Source organism: Macaca mulatta, chromosome 6, assembly GCF_049350105.2.
Source record: "Macaca mulatta isolate MMU2019108-1 chromosome 6, T2T-MMU8v2.0, whole genome shotgun sequence".
Lineage (NCBI taxonomy): Eukaryota > Metazoa > Chordata > Mammalia > Primates > Cercopithecidae > Macaca > Macaca mulatta.
Genome location: NC_133411.1, coordinates 142,890,871 through 142,909,334, shown reverse-complemented (window position 1 = coordinate 142,909,334; position 18,464 = coordinate 142,890,871). Strand labels below are relative to the sequence as shown.

At 50.3% G+C, this 18,464-nt stretch overlaps 1 protein-coding gene across 4 annotated transcripts in view; it reads left to right on the top strand.

Annotated features, from left to right (window-relative positions):
• The first annotated feature begins 704 nt into the window (after positions 1-704).
• The window catches only part of VDAC1 (voltage dependent anion channel 1), a 34,685-nt gene continuing 16,925 nt past the window's right edge, over positions 705-18,464 (top strand). Inside the window, exons 1-5 of one of the 4 annotated variants that reach the window (XM_015140750.3) lie at positions 705-776; positions 12,594-12,663; positions 13,256-13,305; positions 14,463-14,615; positions 14,710-14,762. In XM_015140750.3, the coding sequence (XP_014996236.1) occupies positions 12,597-12,663; positions 13,256-13,305; positions 14,463-14,615; positions 14,710-14,762 (323 nt within the window). In that variant the 5' untranslated portion in view covers positions 705-776; positions 12,594-12,596. 4 annotated transcript variants of the gene reach the window in all.

The window sequence follows — 18,464 nt, the reverse complement described above, 5'->3', positions numbered from 1 at the left end:
AGGAGCACAGGCCCCGGCTGGTCGCGTGTTCCCCGCGGTGCCCTCAGCCGGCCGGCCGGCCAGAACCGGCGTGATTTCCTCGCGCCGAGAGACCCAGCAGGAGCCTCGCAAAACCCAATTCACGTTTTATTTTATTATTTTGCCTCTCGAATGCATGGAAATTGGCTGTTAGTAGCTTTGCTACAGGAGAAAATCGCTAATCTGCGGTGCAAAATCGGCACACAGGGGTTTTCTCCGCGATTGTCTAGACGCCATGCGGGCGGGTCGGAGGCGCCAGACACATTGTATCCGGAGCGCGGAGCTCTGGAGCAACAGTCGCCGCTGCTACTCAGTATCTGCGCCGCTCCCAGCGCCCAGTGTCCGCGCTGGGCCTGAGACTGACCTCGGGGGATGGGGCCCACCCGGGCTTTGATGGGGGGCCGGGGGTCACTTCGTCCACCCAGGCAAGGCTCGAGTCCAGCGCCGGCCACATCAACTCCCGGGGGATCTAGCAGCGCGGAGGCCGACCAGGAGGCCCAGAAGCCCCGCGCGTCTTCCATTAGCGCAGGGACCTCGGGGCCACCGCTCAGAGAATCAGAAGGCCTCCTCCCCCTTCCCGAGCGCTGCCACTGGGGCCGAGGTTTCCAGCAAGAACCCGCGTGTCCCTGCGCACGCACACACGGTGCACACGTCAATACCGCGCCTCCCCGTGCCCGGGCTCACGCAGGTCCTCCCGCGCGTCCGCAACGCGCCCGCAGGCTACCGTGTCTGCTGCCGGGGCCGCGGGGCCCGGAAGGGTAAGAACGCGACTCGCGAGCTGGACGAGGACCCCGGCCCGGCCCGGACGCTTTCCCGGGCGGGGCCTGGGGGCGGAGCGCGCCGGACCCGGCGCGCGAGAGGGGAGGCGGGTCCGCGCCGCCGCCGTCCGCGCCGCCCCGCCCTTGGCCCCGCCGCTTGCTCGGCTCCGCTCCCTGCGTCCGCGCCGCAGCCCCCGCCGTAGCCGCCTCCGAGCCCGCCGCCACCGCCTCTGAGGTAGGCGCAGCGGAAAAGGACCCTGGCTCCCTTGCGCCCTGGACGGCGGGGGCCGGGCCCCTGGGGAACTGAGAGGGAGGCGCTGAGGGAGGAGCGGGCGAGGGGCCTCGGGAGTCCGGCCCCGGGGAGGGAGCCCGAGCGGCTGGCGCGGGCCTGGCTGGTTAGCTGGCGGGCAGAGAAGGCCGCGCAGGCGGGCGCCGAACGGGTCCGGGCTGGGGACCGCGAGGCCGGGGGTCCGGAGACGCTTGCGGCTGGCGGCGAGAGGCGTCCCGAGCTTGCGGGCGGAAGGGCAAGGGCGGCCGCGTGGAGGCCCGGCGGGCCGCGCGTCTAGGTGACCTTCCCCGGCGGCGCCCTCTGGCCCTGGATCCCACCAGCGTGGATCCGGCGGGGACCCGTTCGCCGCCCACGCTCGCTGGACCAGGCCAGCAGGCTGGTGCCGGCCACGCTGCCGCCGCGGGGATGAGCTCACGTGACGACCGTGGCCCCGCGTCCCCAGGCCCACGCGTCGTGGCCGGCCCACGCCCGCAGAAGCTGGCGCCCGGCACCGCCCGCCTGTGCCAGAGCCTTCTAGGGCGGAACCCGCCGGCCGAGAGTCGACTTAGGCCGTAGAGGCCGGAGCTCGGGCCTGGGCTGGAGGTTTGGCCTAGGAAAAGGAGGCCCCACGGGGAAGGATGTGGCCTTCTTGGCCTTAGGAGTGATTCCTGGTTCGGTCGTTCATTCATTTGCCAAACGCGGAGGTGCATTTGGGAGCCTGACGTTGGATCAGAGGCCGGCAGTCCTAGTCATTTGTACAAGGTCACACAGCTGGGAAGATCGCAGACCTTCGTTTTCTCATCTGTAGGATGGGAGCAATTATACCTCTCCTTCGTTGAGTTTTGGGGAAGAATAAAATGAATTAATTAACATGAAACCTTTAGAACAGTGCCGGTATGGAGAAGGGCTAAGTAGAAACCCTGACACCCTTGGGGCTTTTTGGGTGAATCCAGCCCATCCCCTGCAGACCATTTTGCTACACGTGGCGTTGTGGAAAGGGTTCAATAAATGTAGCTCCTGTTTTTAAGCATTTTTGCACTATTATTGACAAGCATTTGTATACCAGGTATTGAGTAACTTTCACGTTAATTTATGAAAAGTGTTGTAAGTTTACAGATGGACATTGTCAAGCTCGAGCAGTAAGTTTGCATGTGGAGACCTTGATTGCAGGAGCAGACCCTGTTTTAGAGGCCTGATCGGTCCGGGGTCCCTGTCCCCTTGACTAGCCTCTCCTCTCCTGGGGAGATAAGGGAAAGGGCTCCTCTGTTGCCTAAACTTCTCCACTGAGGCAGGGGAAGACCAGGGCAGACTACCGAGGGCCTGCCTGCATTCTGCCCACCCCAGCTCTGGACCGACTCAGCTCTTAAGGGTCAGACTGAGGCACTGAGGCCCTGTGCTACTTTGTCTTCAGTGCCTGGCGTGATGCTGTTTGGCACACAGTAGGTGCTTGAGAAGGGTCTGTGGGGGTAAATGCACTCTTGTATCAGAATCCACCCACCTTTATTGACAGAGTTTTACTATTTCAGTACATGGTACATAGTGGGTGCTTATTAGGTATTTGTGGAATTTTTGAATGGGCATGTGAAGGGCTGCAGGCCCAGACCATAGTCCTTTGATCCTAAACGTTTTTTCTTTTTCTTTTTTTTGAGACAGGGTCTTGCTCTGTTGCCAGAGTGCAGTGGCACCATATTGGCTCATGGCAGCTTCTATCTCCTGGGCTCAATCAATCCTCCCACCACAGCCTCCCAGAGTATCTGGGATCCCAGGCACACACTACCACGCCTGTCTAATTTTTGTATTTTTAGTAGAGTGGGGTTTCACCATGTTGGCCAGGCTGATCTCAAACTCCTGGCCTCAAGCAATCCACCCACCTCAGCCTCCCAAAGTGCTGGGATTACAGGTGTGAGCCACCATGCCCGGTCCTGGACATCGTTTTGAGGGACACACACATCTCACTTGTGGAAAACAGCCTCACCTAGAAGAGAGTCACAGATATTTAAAGAACTGTAACAGACTGTATAGTCTCTTGAAATAAGTGCTTTAAACACATTGTCTTCATTCTCTGGTTTTCCAAGTCCCGAGGGAAACTTGTTGAACTGGTGTTTCTGGGCTTGCAGGGCGGGTGACGTGGGTGATTGGGATTCTACAGAAGGTGTTGGGTCTGTTACCCCTTCCCTCGTGGTGGGTGGATGGACAGCTTATGCTGGGGTTGTCCAGAGTAGGGTGCCTGCCTCTGGGTAGTGGGGACTACTCATTGTTGATGATTTAGTTTTATTTCTGCTATTCTAGAGTGGGGCTGTAGGCAGGGGTTATTTGTAGCATAGAAAGTGGGAGACCATACAGGGATGAAGTGCCTGTGGGCCCCTGGCCTTGCTGAACACTAGGCGAGTGTGGACAGTGAACATGTTGGGGTGGTGAAGGGCCTCCACCCTCCACCCTTACCAGGAAGATGCTCCTGAAGCACTGAAGTCCACTTCGCCCTGATGGAATTTCCCATGGTGCAGTGTCTTCAGTGGTAGTGACAGAGAGGCGCATGTATGGCTGAGGACCAGCCCAAGCCTGGAGGCAGCACCTCCCAGTGCTCCAAGATTCTGTAGTCTGCGGCTTTGGGTTTTCCATGGACTCCTGTGGTAGCCACTGAGAAAAGGTGACCAGTGGGCTTCTCAGCTGGGTCTGGGCACATTTCTCCATTTTACCGCGTACTCAGGGGATTTGGGATGAGTGGGACTTTAAGTTATTTACTCAGAACTGTGCTGCAAAGAGCACTGGAGAGTAGTTTGGGCCCACACCACAGGTCTAATGAGCCACAGGGTCTGTCTCATACAGGTCAAGTCACTTTCTTGTGCCTCAGTTTCTCTTTCTCTGTCTCTTTTTTTTTTTTTTTGAGATGGAGACTCACTCTGTCGCCCAGGCTGGAGTGCAGTGGCATGATCTCGGCTCCCTGCAGTCTCCATCTCTCGAGTTCAAGCAATTCTCTGCCTCACGCTACTCAGCTGGGATTACAGGTGCCCGCCACCATGCCCGGCTAATTTTTTTGTATTTTTTAGTGGAGACGGGGTTTCACCATCTTGGCCAGGTTGGTCTTGAACTCCTGACCTTGTGATCCATCTGCCTCGGCCTCCTAAAGTACTGGGATTGCAGGTGTGAGCCACTGCGCCTGGCCCAGTTTCTCTGCTATAAAAGTATGATTGTCATCATCACAGTGATTGCTGATTGAGGGCTTGCTCAGCACCTTTCTAGGGGCTCAACGAATGTTCTGTGATGTTGAATTCACCACCCTATACCCAGGGAGAGAGGTAGTGTGTTTCCATTTCACAGGGCAGCAAATGAGCACAGAGAGGTGAGGTAACCACTCTGAGGTAACACAGCCTGCCAGGAGTGGAGTTGGGATTGAAGGCCTGATCTGAATGGTGGTGCTCTCACATTGCAGTTGCCCTCCAAGGGACCCTTGCAAGGTGCTAATAGATGTGAATGCTTTTTGGAAAGTCAAAATTGGTGTTCAGATGGGAGACATTATTCTTCCACACCAATCAGAGTGACCTTGTGCATGACTGAGTGTGGGCCAACTGGCAGTGGACAATGGAGTCACCTCTATTTCTTGTAAGGACAGTGGTGCTGAGTGTCTATTATAAGGGTCAGTTTTAGGCCGGGCGCGGTGGCTCACGCCTGTAATCCCAGCACTTTGGGAGGCCGAGGCGGGCGGATCACAAGGTCAGGAGATCGAGACCACGGTGAAACCCCGTCTCTACTAAAAATACAAAAAATTAGCCGGGCGCGGTTGTGGGCGCCTGTAGTCCCAGCTACTCGGGAGGCTGAGGCAGGAGAATGGCGTGAACCCGGGAGGCGGAGCTTGCAGTGAGCTGAGATCGCGCCACTGCACTCCAGCCTGGGCGACAGAGCGAGACTCCGTCTCAAAAAAAAAAAAAAAAAAAAAATAAGGGTCAGTTTTCCCTGGGATCTGGTGGGAGGCGTTCTTCCAGGACCTGGTCAGCTAAACAATGCCTCATTATGGACATGAAGGACTCTGGACCTTGTGGTTCAGGGTGACCTTTTGAACATGCTCAGTAGCCATTATTATAATAAATATACAAAATGAAAACGTGTGATAAAATACTGTGTGTGTTCCCTGCTTACCATGCACCAGCCACTGTACCAAGTGTATATTAACGAGCTGATTCAGTCCTCGCAGTGTCGCCAATTCAGGCTGTCTTTCTCCATATTAGAGCTGAAGAAGAAGGAGTGGAGAAGTTGTGACTTGCCCAAGCTCACATATCTAGAAAGTGGTGGGGTGGGTTAGAACTCAGATCTATTTGATTCCCGAGGCTACCTGGCCAACCACTGTCTGTCTCAAGCCCACCTGGTCAGGCCAAGCAGTGAGGCTCCAGGGAACTTGAGGTGCCTGAGGTCAGGCAGGAGCCCCAAGTGTGCCTGGAATCCAGACCATAGTGTACTGGCTGCCAACCCAGGCCATCTCCCCTTGATAGGTGTGTGGGCAGGCTGCCCTGAGTCAGCAACCTTCTCCTGAGTCTAGGAGCTCAGCATGGAACTCAGCTGTGCTGGTGGTGGCCCAGCTGCCAGGGTGTTTGAAAATAGAAGCTACCCCTGGAAAGCTCTACTGCCCACCGGGCGACTGTTGTGGAAGGATGGAGGGGAGAACAGCTGCACTGGGTACACAGACTTGCTACCAGAGCACAGGGCCATCGGCCTTTGCCAGCATCCTGGAGCTCGAACCAGGAACTGTTCCCCTGGGCTGTTTCTTCCTGGCAAGAAAGAGAAAGTGCTGGAGTGTATGTGTGTGTGCGTGTGTGTGAGCGAGCTGCTGACTGTGTTCGCCCCCACGTTGGCTTTTAGAGCTAGGGTTGCCTTCTGCTGGGGAAGTTGCTTTTCCTGGTCCTCAGGGCTAGGAAGAGGTGCTGTTGCTGTGATCCCTGGCTGGTCTGATACCCCTCCTATAGGCTGGCCTAGTTCTGCCCTGACAAACCACCTAGAATGGTGTTGATGAAACAGCGGGGCCAGAGACTTTTCCATAGTATTCTCTTCCTCAGCAGAATCATAAGATGATGGCAATGATGGTGATGATGATTGTGATTGCTCTGTTGGTTAGGGTCCTTGCAGGGATCTGGTACACACTTACACTTGGTAATCCAAAAGAGTTTAATGAAGACATCATTTGCAAAGCTGTGGACAGGGTGTCAGTTCTGGTCTGTTAACACTCTGAGGCCTACAAGAGAGGGAGCTTCTTGGCAGGAGCTGTGGCCTTGGGTAGAGGAAGGTAGTCGTTACCCATCTGAGGCCCAGCAGGGAGGGAGACTCGGGGTGACTACTCCGACTTCATTCTTCCCCAAACTCTCATCTTCTGCAAGTACCTCACATTGATAGGCTAAGCCCAATCCTAAACCCATGGATAGCAGTCCATAATGATCAGTTCTGGGGGCACAGAGCAGGGTGAAAGGGAGGAGAATGGATCTGGAGGGGCAGACAGAGTATCCAGTGTAGTGGATTATGGTTACCACTGCCATTTGTTGAACACTTAACTCCATGCCAGATACTTCCGCTGTTCTGCCTGTTTCACTTATTCCTTGTAACAACTTCCTTAGGCCTAAGGCCTTTCCTCCCAGCTGTTCTTAGCTGAGTCTTGGAGACCCATGGGCACCCTGCTCCCTGTGTCAACCATTGCAGTAGTTGTTGGCTCTCCTGGGATGCAAAGCTCGCCTGCCTGAATCCTTCTATTATTACTATTTATTTCTTATTATTTTTTATTTAAAAGAGACAGAGTCTGACTATATTGCCCAGGCTGGTCTCGAACTCCTGCATTCAGGCGATCCTCCTGCTTCGGCCTCCCAGAGTGTGGGATTAGAGGCGTGAGCCACCATGCCCGGCACATGCCTGAATCCTCTTGAGGGAGCCTCTGCAGAGAAAAGAGCATATTTCTACCAGATGGGGGCCTGGTGGGTGCTTAGTGCAGGGACCACCCTGAGCTGCTGCTTCTCAGTGGCACCTAGGGGCAGCCCTGCCTGTTAGGCACAGGCTAAGAGGTAGGGCAGGAGGAGTTCCACCTCCTCTGGCAGGCTCTTGTTGAACAAGTGCCTCCGGTGATTCTTGTGCACACTGAAGTTAGGGAGCTCCGCCCTGCTCATAATTTCTGGCAAAGTGGCCAAGCCACTAGTGGTCACCTGGGAGTGAAATGTGCCCCGACGGATCTTGCCTGATAGCTCTTCCATCTCAGTGTAGTTTAAATCTGTTCTTGCAATCTGTATGGACATTCTAGGTAGCCTTCTGGCATGGCTACTGTAGCAGCCTTGGAACATGACTTGGGACACAACACAGCTCAATTTCAGGCACAGTGGTTGGCTTTTAAAATGCCTTTTTTTTTTTTTTTGAGAGGGAGTCTAGCTCTGTCACCCAGGCTGGAGTGCAGTAGCATGATCTTGGCTCACTGCAACCTTTGTGTCCGGGTTCAAATGATTCTCATGCCTCAGCCTCCCAAATAGCTGGGATTACAGGCGCTTACCACCACATCTGGCTAAGTTTTGTATTAAAATTCTTTATCCTTAAACAAATTATCAGTATACACAAATAGTTTAAATATTGAAGCAGAACAAAAAAATGAAAATTTGATTTGAAATCCATTCCTAAACCTCCTTCTCCAGAAGCATATCTAAGCCAGCGCCAATTTGCAGATTGGCTTGTATCCTTCCACGTGCTTTCCCATCCATTCATGAACATAGAAAGATGTGTAAAAGGTTTTCCTCCAATTACATGGAATTACAAATTTTCTGACTTTTTCCATTTAACTGTATCATAGCTATCTTTCAGTGCCACCGCATACATGCACTTTATTCTTTTTTTTTTTTTTTTGGTGAGACAGTCTTGCTCTGTCATCCAGGCTGGAGTGCAGTGGCATGATCTTGGCTCACTGCAACCTCTGCCTCCTGGTTTAAGCTCGTGCCTCAGCCTCTTAAGTAGCTGGCATTACAGGTGTGCACCATCACGCCTGGCTGATTTTTTTTTTTTGTATTTTTAGTACAGATGGGGTTTTGCCATGTTGGCCAGGCTGATCTCGAACTCCTGGCCTCAAGTGATCCACCCACCTCAGCCTCCCAAAGTGCCGGGATTACAGGCATGAGCCACCCACCTTATACTTTTTGATTACCATGTGGTACGCCTTAGTTTGCAAGTATAGTACCTTAATTTCTTTTTCATTCATTTTCCCTTTGATGGACTTTTAGTTTGCTTCTGGGTTTTGTGTTATACATACTGCTACAGTGAGCATCCTGATGTACACGTCTTCGAGTGCCTTGGTTGCTACAGTGGAGCAGCTTCCTAGGAGTGGGATTGCCACTAGGGTTAATGCTGGGTTAATTGCTTTCCAAAAAGAGTGTACCTGTAGTACTCCCACCTGGCATGAACGAGAGCGACCGTTTTCCACACCCTCACTGACACTGGATATTATTTACGTTTTTGCCAGTCTGCTGGTTAAGTAAGCTTCTGAAACACAGATGTGGCAGTCACTCAACAGTGGCTCTTGGTGGCCCTTAGAATAAAATCCAGGCATGGTATTGAGGTCAGAGTTAACCAGTGCTTCGGAAGGCACTTGGTCCCCTCAACCTGAGTTCAGCTCTCCTTAGGCCGAGGTGGGAGCAGGCAGAGAGTGGGGGTCATTGCTAGTCGAGGGTCTCCCCAACTCCCCCACTCTTGGTGGTGCTGCAACAGTGGCCCTGCAGAGGGAGCTCGCTCTTCCTGGTTACATTATAATAAGTTCCTATTGTCAGATTCCAAGTTTCTACTTTTTCCCCTACTACTCAATAATACTTTGATGCTCATTGCTCATTCACTCATCAAACACATTTATATTGAATGCCTATTTATGTGCCAGCCAGGCCTTAGCATCTTTATATACATAGCTTTTTCCATATTTTGGATAAATTTATGCATGACAGGCTCTGGGGTGCTTTGAGTACAAAGGTGTGATTTGGGGGTAGGTGTATGAGGTAGGGTGGGGTGGGGGCACGGTGAGCAGAGCAGCTGTCATTGCCATGCAGCTGATGAGCCAGGAAGGATGTGTACCCCCAAGACAGAGGTTACATAAGTATTATGCAGACTGCGCTGGGTGATAGATACACTATCCTTCCCCTCTGAGCTTCCAGTATGGGCCAGATTTTCATTCCTCAGCTGGAATGGGGCTTGCATAATTTGTTCAAGGTCAGCCAAGGAAAGGTTGGGTAGGTAGACTGGCAGGCTGTGGAGGGGAACCAGGGACTCCTGTATCCTGGCGTGACTTGCTGGTCCTTCTCAAAGTCTTCAGTGACTGCAGGCGGGTCTGCTCAGCCTGGCCCTGTCCATCCCTCTCTTTCCTACCAACCAGTGGGAACGAAGCCCCCAGGCTCTGCCCTGAAGCCATCAGTCAGGCAGAGAGGCCTGTGGTTTTGTCTCCCCCAGGATGCCCTCTGACTTCTGTCTCTGCAGGGCTAGCTGCTTTGCTGATGTCAGACTGCCCTGCTTCATACGCAGCCTCCAGAGGCTTGGCTTGTGATGGCCCCTGGGGGTTGGATGCTGCAGAGACAGCTGTGTGTCAGTAGCCAACTGTACAGACTCCGATTTAGAGCAGATCTGGGTGGAAGGAGTGACTGGGAGGGGTGGGGGCCAGGGTTCAGCCTTCAAGTCAGCGCCCTGGCAGGGTGTTAAGTGAAAGCAGGTTGCCGACTTTTCTTTCCTCCAGTCCTCGCCTTAGAAAACGAATGCAGATTATCTCTGAAATGGGTTCAAGAGCTGTGTAAAAATGGGCATTTTGGGGGTGCTGTTTGTAGCTGTAAGAAAGCTGAACTTCTTAGGGAGCGGCCGAACTGTCTCGGGCCTTCCTTAGTTCCGTCAGATCAGTGCAGCGGGGGATGGGCTGAAGTGCACAAAAAGCAGGAGGGGAAGCTACCACTACCTGGCAGTTGGGGGCCTTTAGTGAAGGGGCAAATCATCCTTTTGCTGTCCTCGGTGGTGTCACTTCAGGCTCAGGAGTAGACTTGACTCCATTTAGCCAGCGGTTTCTGTGCGTCTTCCCTGCCAGGTGCTGTGCTGGGGAGAATGCTTACCTAGGGGTCCAGAATGGGGGAGATTATGCTTCATTGTCTGTGTTCAAGGAGATGGGGAAGAGAGCATGACACACAGAAGAGAAAGCCAGCATCCAGCATGTTTACAGTGAGGTGTTGGATAAGGATATGTTTTAGTGAACCAGCAAGTTCACTTGTGTGCTGCTGGTACCAACTACGTGGTGGTTGTGGGACCCCACAGCCCCAAAAGAGCTTGGCCGTGTTGGAGCTCCCAGAGGCCCCAGGAGGGGTCCGGTCTGCTCTTCTGAGCTCTGCTGTCTGAGTCCCTTGTCCTTGGGTGGTAATCTCCTTAGTGGCCTGGTACTTTAGGCTGATGTTTGCTGTGGGTGGGGTGCTTTTTGACAGGTGGCTGTGCTTGTTGGGTTTTGGGGATTAGTGATGAGAGAGGGCATTTGGGGAACATTAAGTGGATGAGTGTTCTGCCTTTATCCTGAGCGGGGACCAGTCCAGATGTGAAGGCTACTGTGTCTGGGAGGCATCTCTTCTGTGGGGTCAGGGGAGAGTCGTGAGGAAGGCTCTGGCTCCTAAGGTCCAGGGAGGTCTTAGCTGACCCACAGATATTACCACGGGACTGCTTCTCCTCCTGTCTCCCTAGCCCCACCCCGAGCTGAGTTTGTAGCCCAGCTGGGAGAGATAGCACTGAAGGGGGGTGCTTGGTTCACTGATGGTTTGTTAACCCTGTCAGGTGGAGAATGTTCTGGGCCATTTGCTGTTATGTTCTGTGTCTGCCTGGGGTTACATTGCCTCAGCTTTCAATCCAGAGTTGTTCTCCTAGGAAGGGGTCAGGCAAAGGATATTTCTTGAGGATCTGGTGGATGGTTTCCTTGTCTATCCCAGGGGGATGTACCTACAGGGTTAGTTTGGGAGGGAGGAACAGGTGGGGAGAGGGGAGCCCCCAGACTTGAAAGAGCCAGTGGCGGGCAGTGTAAAATGGTTCTTCCTCCTCATCGCTCTATCCTGATCCTAATGTGGGCTGACCTGTCCATGGTTCCAGCCTGATCATGTGCAAGAAATAACATAGCAGCGACAAAAATAGGACAGAGTAAACAGCTTGCTGCTCTTCTGTCTCTGCTCTGACACAAAAGTGAGCTGGGATAAAATTAACAAAGCATCTGGAAAAAGTAAAGTAGGACCTGGACCACAACTTCACAATTTAAAATTGTAGAAGTTTATACTGTTTCTTTTGCAACATACTCAGTGAGTCTGTGGCCTCCTGCAATGCCTTTGAAGTTAAAGCTTTGGCCAAGAATGCAACTTCCATTTGTTATATTGTTCCCTTAGGATCACTTGAACCACTTTTTAGTGGGCTCCCTCCCACTCACCAGGAGCAAGTCATACATGTGTTTACTTGTGTGAGTATATATACATGTAACTTCAGATGGTGTATATGCAGATGCATTTTGATAATTTAGGTATACTGTATTTTAAAACGAATGGTCCTTCTGGTTGAGACTAATGATTCTGGGAATGGAGAAGGTGCAGGAGATGAGGCTTTCTCATGCTTGACCCCCTCTGCTCCTGGGCAGAGCACACAGTGTACAGTCCCAGATGAGGATATTAATCCTGTGTACACAGCATATACAGCATGCCAAAGCAAAGCCTTCCAGGACTGCAGTGTGCTCCTCAGGGCAAAGACTATTTGAGTTACTCTCCTTCCTTGAGCACTGAGGTGCTTAATAAATGTTTGTTGATTGACTTAGTGATATGCAGTAATCCCAAGTAGTCCTTTGATGGTTATTTTTGAAAATAAAGTTACACTGGAGCTTAAAAAAATGTTTGTTTAAATTAATTTATTTGTAGGATGTATTTGGGTTTTTTCCACGTGAACAGCTGCCAAATTGGTTAGGTTTTACTGTATTTCCTATGAGAAATACGAAGTGGGTTCCCATAAAGTCCAAAAGTTTTGTGAAAAGTTGGGCCCATCCTGGCATGTAGTAGGTACTCTATAAATATTTGTTGAATGAATGAAATCAGAGCCACATGGAAAATGATGTTCCCATGAAAAGCTCTTATTTCTATTCGGCGCATTTAATGTCCTAGTAGCTGGCATTTTGTAAGAGGATATGTTTTATTGGCAACAGTCCTAAAATTCAGTAAAGTCATTGGCTCATGGGAATGTGTCTTTGACAGTTTATTCATTAAGCAAATATTTCCTGACTCCTACTCTGTTCTGGGCCTGGGCTCAGTCCTGGGGATGCTGAGGAGGAGAGGTCTAAATTGTTGATCCTCTGTCAACAAAGACTCACTGAGTGTCTCAAGCTCTGGCCACAAAATGAAGTACAAGACAGCAAGGGCTTCTTGGCCCATGTGGGAGGATAAGCTACCTGGAAGTTTTAGTGCTAGGTGATTTTTATTGGTTGCTAATTACATCTAATAATTGTTATTGATGGAAAGCTAATTTCCCTAATTACCAATGCATTTATTCTGGTGATTCTTTTATCATAGCAGAAGATGGCTGTGCCACCCACGTATGCTGATCTTGGCAAATCTGCCAGGGATGTCTTCACCAAGGGCTATGGTGAGTGTTGCAGAGAGCGGGTGCCTTTCAGCCCCCAGACTGAGTTGGCATGTTTGAGACTTTACCGATAACTGTTTAGGAGACCTGGGTAGGTCAGCTGTTCTGACTTTCACGTGAAGGAAAAAAGCAGCTTTCATTTGTGTGGCAAATGAAGCAGTTTTGGTTGTGCCCCCAGTTGGACGGGCTCCTGCATTGATGCTGTCAAGTGGGTATTCCTGTTTTCTCTTCCAAGTGTGGAGCAACCCTGTGGAAGCTGCTGCAGTGGAGCGCGGCTTCTATATTTAGCCTGTGCTTAGGCACATGCCCACGAGGCCTGATGACTGTGTCTCTGCCAGCTGTCAGGCAACTTCTTCTCAAACCCTGCTGGGAGTGCAGGTGGGACCCAGGTGGGCCTGTGCGCATTCTGTCTGCTGCTGTTCCATGGCAGCTGAACTCCCCCCACGAGCAGCAGCAGAGACTGGGTGCCCTCAGCCCGTGTGGCAGTAGTGTACTTCTTCTAAAAAAGCGTTTCGAAGCAACCGTGAGGGAGGCAGAGGTGCTGTTCTCTAGATAGTTATTTAACCTATTAACAGTTGTCTTCTTCTTTCTTTAGGATTTGGCTTAATAAAGCTTGATTTGAAAACAAAATCTGAGAATGGATTGGTAAGTTGTCCAACCCACGTGGAACATGAGTATTTATTTATTTTTATTTTATTTTATTTTATTTATTTATTTTTGAGATGGAGTTTCGCTGTTGTCACCCAGGCTGGAGTGCAATGACATGATCTCAGCCCACCGCAACCTCCACCTCCAGGGTTCAAGCGATTCTCCTGCCTCAGCCTACCGAGTAGCTGGGATTATAGGCGCATGCCACCATGCCCGGCTAATTTTGTATTTTCAGTAGAGACGGGGTTTCTCCATGTTGGTCAGTCTGGTCTTGAACTCCCGACTTCAGATGATCTGCCTGCCTTGGCCTCCCAAAGTGCTGGAATTATAGGCATGAGCCACCACACCTGGCTTATTTTTATTTTGAAAAAAGATTTTAGATTCAGGCTATACATGTACAGGTTTGTTACATGGATGTATTGTGTAACGGTGAGGTTTGGGTTTCTAGTGTACCCATTACCCAAATAGTGACCATTGTATGGAACATGGGAATTTGTTGTAGATCAACAAATAACTGTCATGACATGGCCGGCAAAACCAAAAGAAGGTACTTTTTAAAAAAAATTCTGGCAGTTTGTGGTTTTCACATTCAGTCCATTTTCTACATGATGGGTGGTCCAGGGGAACCATGCCAATAGGCCCCCAATTCAGCAGCGGGTAATACTCAGAGCAGAATGGGGCAGGTCTCAGTTTCAGTTTTCCTTGTGCTTCTTATTTTCACGTTCACCTGTGTTCAACCACATAAGTGTTTTTAAAGTAATCTTAGTAGTCCCTTTTAAATTGTGTGTGCAGTAATTGTTGGAAGGAAGAAGTTTTGGGTTTGAGTTACTGCTGTGTCAGCTTTAGCTCAGTGCTTTTTTTCTGTACCGGGCTGGAGCCAGGATGGAGGGGAGATGCTTTCCTGTCCAGACTGAAGAGTTACAGGGAGGAAGGAAGCTGTCTGCTGACAACGAATTCCCCATAAGATTTCTTTACATAGCAGGCTCCTTTACTCCCATCTGTACTTTAAATATCTATTTGAATTGTAGAGTTAGCCTTGGCCCCGTCACATTCAGGGTCTTGCCTCTTGCAGAAAGGCAAGTGTAGTGTTTAGGAGTGGAGTGAAGCCAGGTGAATGCTGTGGTACAGGTTGTGACTCTCTCTCTCCTTTGAAGGAATTTACAAGCTCAGGCTCAGCCAACACTGAGACCACCAAAGTGACGGGCAGTCTGGAAACCAAGTACAGATGGACTGAGTACGGCCTGACGTTTACAGAGAAATGGAACACCGACAATACACTAGGCACCGAGATTACTGTGGAAGATCAGGTAATGGCTGCTGTGAAAAGACACGGATTTGCTAATTCACATCTGCCGGCCTGCCTTGTGACTAAACCTACTGGCAAATTTCTTTTCTGTTCAGCTTGCACATGGACTGAAGCTGACCTTCGATTCATCCTTCTCACCTAACACTGGGTAAGATTCTCATCTGTTTTCTCCACAAGGATGTCCTCTTATGTTGCAGGTGGTGGAAGCCCTTTGTGACAAAATGTTTTGGGGGCTGATAACACCTAAAATATGGCCTCCAAGACCTGGCGATTTAAGTCCTCTAGTTTTAATTTGGTCCTGGGGTCGTACCCACATCTATGCATTAACAGACTGTGCTATAATGAGCGCTTCCTAATTCAGGATTGGTGTTTACCCAACAAATGTTTTCTAAGTGCCACCTGTGCTTGGCCCTGTGCTCATCTGGAGATCTAAGGATGCCCAGGCCATGATTGTTACCCACAAGGAGCTCACTTTCTAATAGAGGATTCAGAGCAGTGTTTAGCAGTGTTTCGTAATAAGATTCTGCATTTTGTTAGTGCTCTCCTGGCTTCAGCCATGGAGGCTGCAGGATTTCTGGTTCAGTAATAGCCATTTCATGTGAGTTAGGCTGCTGGTGATGTAAGTGGCCATGGCCAAATGGGAGTGGGTGACATTTGGAAGCAGGGCCTAACTGGTCACTGTTGCCAGCCTCATTTCTTGAGGTGTGGAAGTCCTTATCCCATCTTCCTGCTTAGGGACACTGAGACCCTGTGGATGTAACTGCAAGGTGGCTCCTGAGGCTGCACTTTCTCCAGGCCTTCTGGCCACAGATGTATTAGGCTTGTTAGTTCTTTTTTTTTTTTTTGAGACGGAGTCTTGCTCTGTCCCCCAGGCTGGAGTGCAGTGGCGCGATCTCAGCTCACTGCAAGCTCCGCCTCCTGGGTTTATGCCATTCTCCTGCCTCAGCCTCCCGAGTAGCTGGGACTACAGGCGCCCGCCACCTCGCCCGGCTAGTTTTTTGTGTTTTTAGTAGAGACGGGGTTTCACCGTGTTAGCCAGGATGGTCTCGATCTCCTGACCTTGTGATCCGCCCGCCTCGGCCTCCCAAAGTGCTGGGATTACAGGCTTGAGCCACCGCGCCCGGCCGGCTTGTTAGTTCTTAACCCATCAGTTGGCAAGATTGTATGGCGGTCTGCCTCAATTCCTGGGTGCTTTTCAAAGTGCCTAGAAGGAATTACTCCCTTTTAAATACACCCTTGTTTTTTTCCACTCATATTGGTGGGTCTTCTAAACCTGGGGAAGACTGTTTTGTATACTGATGATGGGATCAAGGGCATGTACTGAATTTCAGTTTTTAAAAATTGTGGCCTGGGTGTGGTGGCTCACGCCTGTAATTTCAACACTTTGGAAGGCTGAGGCAGGCAAATCACCTGAGGTCGGAAGTTTGAAACCAGCCTGACCAAAGTGGAGAAACCCTGTCTCTACTAAACATAAAAATTAGCTGGGCATGGTGGGCGCATGCCTGTAAGCCCAGCTACTTGGGAGGCTGAGGCAGGAGAATTGCTTGAACCTGGGAGGCAGAGGTTGCCGTGAGCCTAGATGGCGCCATTGCATTGCAGCCTGGGCAAGAAGAGTGAAACTCCATCTCAAAAAAAAAAAAAAAAAAAAAAGGGTTGGATGCAGTGGCTTATGTCTGTAATCCTAACACTTTGGGAGGCTGAGGTGGGTGGATTGCTTGCGGTCAGGAGTTTGAGACCAGCCTGGGCAACACGGCAAAACCCCATCTCTAATAAAAATACAAAAATTAGCCAGGCATGGTGGTGCGTGCCTGTAGTCCCAGCTACTTGGGATGTTGAGGCACGAGAATTGCTTGAACCCAGGAGAGAGAGGTTGCTGTGAGCTGAGATCGCACCACTGTACTCCAGCCTGGGCTACAGAGAGAGACTCTGTCTCCAGAAAAAAAAAAAACTTGTGGTAAGATATACATATAAAACTTAACATCTTTAAGTGGTGTAGTTAAATGGCATTATCAATTTTTCAGTTTTGCCATTTCATGTATTTTTTTTCTTTCTTCCTTTGTTCCTTTCCCACAAATATTTATTAGAGGGAGGATCTACCAAGTCCAGACCTGTGCTGGGTGTGCGGTCCACACAAGTGACTGGGCACACAGGGTTCCTACCCTCTGGAGATGTCTTCTTATAGCCTGGCTATAGATGATCTGAAGAGACCATTGTTAAGGGGCTGATTTACTCTCATTCCTCCTCTCTGCTGTAGTTTCTTCTGTAAGACCACTGCCTTCTTGCAGTGCTGTGTACTTTCCCCCCAGGAACTCTGCCATGATATCAGGGAGAGGTTATACAGAAAGATCCTGGGATAGGATGAGGGGCTGGAGGATGTGCCCACATGCTTGAATTTGCTGCCTGGGACTTTGCCTGCTGGGATAGCATACTTTGGAATTTGTAGGCAATTTCCTTCTCATTACCTTAGGGAGCTTTGCAGAGGTCTTCAGGCCCTGCAGTATAAAAACACAAAGGAAAGGTTTTTTGCTTTTTTTTTTTTGGGTGTAGGGGGGACGGAGTCTTGCTCTGTTGCCCAGGCTGGAGTGCAGTGGTGTGATCTTGGCTCACTGCACCCTCCTCCTCCTGGGTTCAAGTGATTTTTCTGCCTCAGCCTCCCAAGTAGTTGGGACTACAGACATGGGCCACCATACCTGGCAAATTTTTGTATTTTTAGTGGAGACGGGGGTTTCACCATATTGGCTAGGCTGGTCTCGAACTTCTGACCTCGTGATCTGCCTGCCTTGACCTTCCAAAGTGCTGGGTGGGTTCACGTGTTTCTCCTGCGTCAGCCTCCCGAGTAGCTGGGATTACAGGAATGCGCCACCACACCCAGCTAATTTTGTATTTTTAGTAGAGACGGGGTTTCTCCATGTTGGTCAGGCAGGTCTTGAACTCCTGACTTCAGGTGATCTGCTTGCCTCAGCCTCCCAAAGCGCTGGGATTACAGGTGTGAGCCACTGCACCCACCCTTTTTAAAAAAAATTTACTTTTTATTTCAAAGTAATTTTATACTTAGAAAAATGTGGTAAAAATAGTATGCAGAGTTCTCCTGTGTTCTTCCCCCAGCTTCCCCTAATGTTATTGGCTTATATAACTATAATGATCAGAATCAGCAAGTTAATGTTGATATCATACACTTAATCTGTTGTCACAATGGCGTCTTTTTTCTGATCTGTGATCCAGTTCAGGATCCCAAATTGCATCTAATTGTTTTTTTTTTTTGGGGGGGGCGGGATCTCTCTCTGTTGCCAAGCTGGAGTGCTGTGGCATGATCTCGGCTCACTGTAACCTCCGACTCCCTGGTTCAAGTGATTCTCTACTTGGGAGGCCTCAGCCTTCCAAGTAGCTGGGATTACATGCATGTGCCACCAAGCCAGGCTAATTTTTGTATTTTTAGTAGAGACGGGGTTTTACCATGTTGGCCAGGATGGTCTCGAACTCCTGACCTTGTGATCCGCCCACCTCAGCCTCCCAAAGTGCTGGGATTACATGCATGAGCCACCGCACCCGGCCAATTGCATCTAATTGTTAAGTCTTCCCTAATCTGGAATATTTTCTGACCCTGACACTTTTGAAAAAGAGTGGCCAATTATTTTGTTAAGATGTCCGTCAGTTTGGATTTGTCTGATGCTTCCTTATGATTAAATTTAGGTTTTACATTTTTGGCACCCATAGAAGTTATTGTGTTGTATTCTTCTCAGCATGTGATGTTAGGAAGAATATTATCAATATGCCTCATTTTTGGTGATCAGTTTTGAAGTGGTGTCTGCCAACTCTCTTCACTGTAAAGCTACTATTTTTCTCTTTGTAA